General features: G+C 47.5%; 1 protein-coding gene across 3 annotated transcripts; it reads left to right on the top strand.

Moving 5' to 3' along the window:
* Positions 1 to 310: 310 nt before the first annotated feature.
* LOC123046438 (protein NARROW LEAF 1) lies at positions 311 to 5,580 on the top strand. Of its 3 annotated transcripts, none has more exons than XM_044469807.1 (6): positions 311 to 787; positions 1,869 to 2,397; positions 2,509 to 2,652; positions 3,338 to 3,578; positions 3,981 to 4,508; positions 4,666 to 5,580. In XM_044469807.1, exons 2-6 carry the CDS (start codon positions 1,915 to 1,917, stop codon positions 5,283 to 5,285), a joined length of 2,016 nt encoding a protein of 671 aa, XP_044325742.1. In that variant the 5' UTR covers positions 311 to 787; positions 1,869 to 1,914; the 3' UTR covers positions 5,286 to 5,580. The 3 variants fall into 3 exon arrangements, with proteins under 3 accessions (XP_044325742.1, XP_044325741.1, XP_044325743.1); XM_044469806.1 differs by having other exon boundaries at positions 313 to 677; XM_044469808.1 differs by having other exon boundaries at positions 322 to 677; positions 4,008 to 4,508.
* The last annotated feature ends 270 nt before the right edge of the window (positions 5,581 to 5,850 follow it).

Below are 5,850 nucleotides of genomic sequence, written 5' to 3'. Positions count from 1 at the left end.
AAAAAGATATGTTTACAGTCGGACCCTCTACGATAGGTCAACTCCATTAATTTTATTTTTCCCTATCATTTTCATATTGTCATTGTCGATAATATATGTGACATGACATGACCAAAAGTGCACCTTGTTCAAAGGAGGCTGAACCCCCCAGGGTCGAACGGCCAGGAGAGGGCCACGTCCGCTCGCCCCCGCCGCGAGACATCTGGGTCGTTCGTTGCACTGCGCGACACAGACGACTATGCGGCCACAGGTCCCGGCTCGACCCACGCATCGACACATCAACGGCGCCACAGTGAAGTTGTTGTTCACCCCAATCTGTGACCACCACGCCATGATCACCACCACCGCCTAGCTGCTGATCGAGCTCCCCCCCTAGATTCCCAGCGCCTCCTCCCCATTCCTCTCTCTCTCTAGCCTCTTCTTGTGGTGTTTGTGCGGCGCACGCATGCCGCTGCTGCCGCGCACACGGCCCGAACAGTGAGAGGGGGGGCTGGGCAGGGGAGGGGGGGAGGGACGCCGCCTGCGACTGCAAAGCTGTCAGCTTCTGCCCCCGGGCCTCGCCCCTAATAACAGTGGAGATTCCCGCCTCCCCGCCCCAATTATGGATACCCGCGCTGGGAGAAGAAGATAGGAGGGGAGGACGAGGCGCGAGGCCGCGGCCATTGCTCCGGCTCCAGGTGAGCGGCTCCGACCCCTCCCTCCCCTGCCCGAAGTCCTACCGGAGGCCGGATCTTTCGCTGGACCTTGGGGCGGCAGGATCTTGACGCCGCCTTCCTCGATTTGCGCGGTTTCTTTTTCTGTCCCTCGTATCCCTTTTTCCTTGCGGCCCGTGGTTTCTATTCGTAGGCGGGGCAGCTCGTCCCGTTGGTGGTTGTATTGCCAATCTGGTATACTAGGTTGTTGCTCCCTACCAGTGCCATGGGAATTTCCTGATGCCTGCACAGCAACAGCTTCAGGTGTTCCTCTTCTTATTTCCTTCCGCCTTCCTTGCTGGCCTCGCTTCCGGGGCCAAATGCCACGGAAAGCTTAGCAGCTCGGCCTCCAAGACTCATCGCCACCGGAGTTCCATTGCCGCTCTGGTGTTCCTACAAGCAACCAGCACCAATCCAGCTCGCGTGCCTTCAGTTCAGCTTCAGGTTCTGCGGCCAGATAAAAGTAGCATTGCTCCAGCAAAACCGATTTCAGGCCTGCTATTGGCTGGAACAAGGAGAGAGTGCTTGCTGTTTGTTCCCCCCGATTTCTTGTGGGCGGGTCGTTTCTGATTTTGATTATGCCTTTTCTCTTTCAACAAAGTGCATGATGCCTTTGCCAAACTTCACCAGCGGTGCCGCCTGCTGAATTGGTGTGTAGGCCCTACCTTTTTGCGCCGGTATTTTTGTTATCATCACAAGTAGTTGTGATGTGGATTTATGCTCATTCCTGCTGTTTAAAGGCAGAATTTGTGGCATGCCTTTCGCGAACAAACGGATGGAGACTTCCTTCACCCGCTGGCTTTTGCAGATTCCACTCTCCTGTGATGTTCTCTGCTTGGTTCTACGGCTGATGGGCAACAAGAATATACATATACAATGGGTCATATTCGTCGTACAGAGGATTCCTCTTATGATATTGCCTGCTTTTGTTTGCGTGGTTGCAATCTTGCAAGAACCTATTCCCCGAGAATATCAGGCTACTCCACCAGCACTTGTTTATTCTCTTGTGTATAATAACTTGGATGCTCTTAATTTCAGCATATATTTCCCGGTCCGATGCAAGTTATAGAGCGCAAACACATTTGCTAGATTTGTCCAGTGTCTCTTGACATCTTTACCTGAGGGCATTGGCCTTGGAAAGATTATGTTCTCAGACTTGTTTGTTCTCATTTTTAGGGCCATAGCTTCTCCTGTCCATCACATCTGTCAACTGTTCGGCACAATGAAGCCTTCAGATGACAGGATGCAGCTCTCAGGTTTGACGCAGTCGGAAGAGTCGTCGCTTGACGTGGAGGGGCATTGCTCTCACCATGAGGCATTTCCTTGTTCTCCATCGATGCAACCGGTTGCTTCTGGGTGTGTGCACACAGAAAATAGCGCGGCATACTTCTTATGGCCGACTTCAAACCTGCAGCATTGTGCGGCGGAGGGACGGGCAAACTACTTTGGGAACCTCCAGAAAGGATTACTGCCAATACTCCCTGGAAAGTTGCCCAAGGGTCAGCAAGCAAATAGCTTGCTCGACTTGATGACCATAAGAGCTTTCCACAGCAAGATATTGAAGCGTTTCAGTCTCGGAACGGCAGTGGGCTTCCGCATAACAAAAGGGGTTCTGACAGAAACCCCCGCCATTCTTGTCTTCGTTGCTCGAAAGGTTCACAAGAAATGGCTTAATCCGAACCAATGCCTTCCTGCAATTCTTGCGGTACGAGAATCTCATTTTATCTCTTGTCTTATATTATTGGACAGGCTTGTTTTCAGACTTGGAGTCGTTTTGTCGTCGACTAATATCTTTCACTTGTCTGGATGATTACAGGGTCCAGGAGGTGTTTGGTGTGATGTCGATGTCGTAGAATTTTCATACTATGGTGCGCCGGCTCAAACACCTAAAGAACAGATGTTTAGTGAGCTTGTTAATAAGCTCTGTGGCAGTGACGAATATATTGGTTCAGGCTCTCAGGTTCATACATCTATGCTCTTATCTGTATTGGTTTGCATTGCCTAGATATCATCTTCTTTAAGCAGTGAATGCTGCCATGTGTATAAATTGGATTGGGCACAGACATGCACTGCTAGTTATTCTCTCTATCTTGCCAGTGGGCCGTTCAAATTTTGTCAGGATTCTTTGGACAAAGTGAATAAAATTGCAGTGCCCATAAGGTTATGACACGGGCTGATAGTTACTACATCAGTTCACACTGTTATGCATAACAAAGAGCGACTAGAAGTCCTGCCAGTGCTAACTTTGTTCTTGTTTTAGTTTAAATAAATCTTTATTCGTTTTTCTTGTGGTGGTCTCTAGAGTGCCAACTGGATGTAACTTAAGTTAATCCCATTGTGAACTGACCAGCAATCAGAAGTAACTTTCTCACCAATAGTCTCTAGAGTGTCGTGTCATTTAATGACTAAGTACTTGAATGGTCTAAGTTATCATATGCAGCTTAAGAATTGGGCCCCTGCACAAATCTAGTCACCACTTGTCTTTAAAACTCACGTACTATTTTGAATGACATTTTTTTTTTCCAAAACATAACTGAATTATATACTCCAGAAGTTAGAGCAGCATATAGTGCATTGAATGATTCAATAGGGCATGCTTCTCATTTCCTGCTGAGAGTTCTCCATACGCTGTTTCACTGTCTCAGGTTGCAAGCCAGGATACATTTGGAACTTTGGGTGCAATTGTGAAACGACGCACCAACAACAAGCAAGTTGGTTTCCTCACGAACCGACATGTTGCAGTTGATTTGAACTATCCTAACCAGAAGATGTTTCACCCGTTGCCGCCGAATCTTGGGCCTGGTGTTTATCTTGGAGCTGTCGAGAGGGCAACATCTTTCATCACAGATGATGTTTGGTATGGAATTTATGCTGGAACGAACCCAGGTAGAGCAGCTACAAATTATCTGGTTGATATAGGGAATTCGTGTATTATTCACAGAATTGAACTTCAAAGTATATGTTATAGAGAAATGCCTAGTTAATGTTTCGTCTATTTAAACACAATGTCTTCAATGCATAAAATGAATAAATTAATGCATTCCACAAACACAAAGATAAGTTTGTGAAGCAGGACTTGTCTTTCTGATTGTATCAGTTTTTGTCAGTCAGATCAACACCAACTTTTGCTTTAGACTACTTAGGAACAAAACAATACATATCTGTTTATGGGACAAAAAAAACTTAGTTTATGTTTTATATATGTAAATTTTTATAAACTTATAAGTTTCTCCTTCTGTTTACTGTTGTTTTATATGATGCATATGTGCTGTTCTAATCCCCAAACATATATGCTGCCCCTCTGTGGATCTGCAGAGACATTTGTACGAGCTGATGGTGCATTCATCCCATTTGCTGATGACTTTGACATTTCCACAGTCACAACTATAGTTAGGGAAGTCGGTGAGATCGGGGATGTTAAGATTATAGATCTGCAGTGTCCTATCAAGAGCCTCATCGGGAGGCAAGTTTGCAAAGTCGGCAGAAGCTCTGGTCACACAACTGGGACTGTGATGGCATATGCCCTTGAGTACAATGATGAGAAAGGAATATGCTTCTTCACCGACCTCCTCGTCGTTGGTGAGAACCGCCAAACATTTGATTTGGAGGGTGACAGCGGAAGCCTTATTATCCTGACCAGCCAGGATGGGGAGAAGCCACGTCCTATTGGGATAATATGGGGTGGCACAGCAAACCGTGGGAGGATAAAGCTCACAAGTGAGTATGGCCCCGAAAACTGGACCACAGGGGTTGATCTTGGCCGCCTTCTTGATCGTCTAGAACTTGATCTGATCATAAACGACGAATCGCTCAAAGGTGAGTACTTCAACAGTTCCCTTCATGTTCCAGTGTTGTCCTGGAAATACGTTTGGCATGCAGATTATATTAGTACGTTATTGGCATTTTCATACTTCACTGTTGAATTACGTTTGCTCCAATGGTACAAGGCTGACGTAATTCATGTATAATAAAGATGCTGTGCAGGAGCAAAGAAAAGCTTTTGTGGCTGCAATTACCTCTGCTATTGGGGAGTCCTCTGCGGTGACTGTTACTGCCCCAGAAGCCACCCCAGCAGAGAAGGCTGAAGAGATCTTTGAGCCTCTTGGGATCCAAATTCAGCAGCTGCCTCGTCATGACCTGACAAACGCCACAACCGAAGGGGAGGGCGCAACCAACACCCCCTCTGACATGGAAGAGCGTCAGTTCATCTCGAACTTCGTCGGCATGTCTCCCGTGCGCCATGACCACGATGCTCGCAGGAGCATCGCCAACCTGAACAACCCGTCAGAGGAAGAGCTCGCCATGTCGCTGCACCTAGGTGACCGGGAGCCCAAGCGGCTCCGTCTGGACCCGGAGTCCAGCCTGGACCTTGAAAAACAGCCTCATCCGGACCCGGAACCGAGCCTGGACCTGGAGGAGCGACCTCGTCCAGACCCAGAAATGATGAGCCTAGACCTGGAGAAGCAGCCTCGCTTGGACCCGGAACCGGGCCTGGACCTGGAGAAGCAGCCTTGCTCGGACCCGGAACCGGGCCTCGACCTGGAGAAGCGCCTTCCAGCCGACCCGGAGCCGAGCATGGACCTGGAGAAATGAAGCGCTGATCCGAATGACATTTCTGGAATGAGCTTGTGGACGATCAAGGCAAGTAGATGGAAGAACCCCTGCGGTTCAGCAAACTGAACCTGCGATGTTAGCTTAAGTTTAACTACTACTATTGGCTTCGTGGGAAGCATATGGTATCATGTCATGTACTACTATGGCACTTGTTCAGCCCTTGTAGGATGTTGTTGGGTGGTATAGCCCTGCAGTTTTGCTGTGCTCATAAGATTTGATATACAGAATGCTGAATCTGAATCTCTTTTCTTGAAGAACAATGTGCCGGGACTAATGGGACTCTGGGATGATTGATCATCTCTTTCCAATATGCTAATTATTGAATCTTAAGATGTACTCCGTAATCCAGCCCTTCTTGAATCTAGTAGAATCTAGCCCTTGTTCAGGACCTGTTTTTTTTTAAAACAATTTTAGAACCTGGCCCTTTGGTTCAGCCCTTTTCGAGGACCCCAACCACACACTTCTAATTGATATATTTTGAAAAATATTGGTTGTCAAAACTATAAAAGTTTGACTGGTGTTATAATACCATTCTTGTAAAGAC

This window comes from Triticum aestivum, chromosome 2B (genome assembly GCF_018294505.1).
Source record: "Triticum aestivum cultivar Chinese Spring chromosome 2B, IWGSC CS RefSeq v2.1, whole genome shotgun sequence".
In the NCBI taxonomy this organism is placed as follows: domain Eukaryota; kingdom Viridiplantae; phylum Streptophyta; class Magnoliopsida; order Poales; family Poaceae; genus Triticum; species Triticum aestivum.
This window is presented reverse-complemented; position numbering and strand designations above follow the sequence as displayed.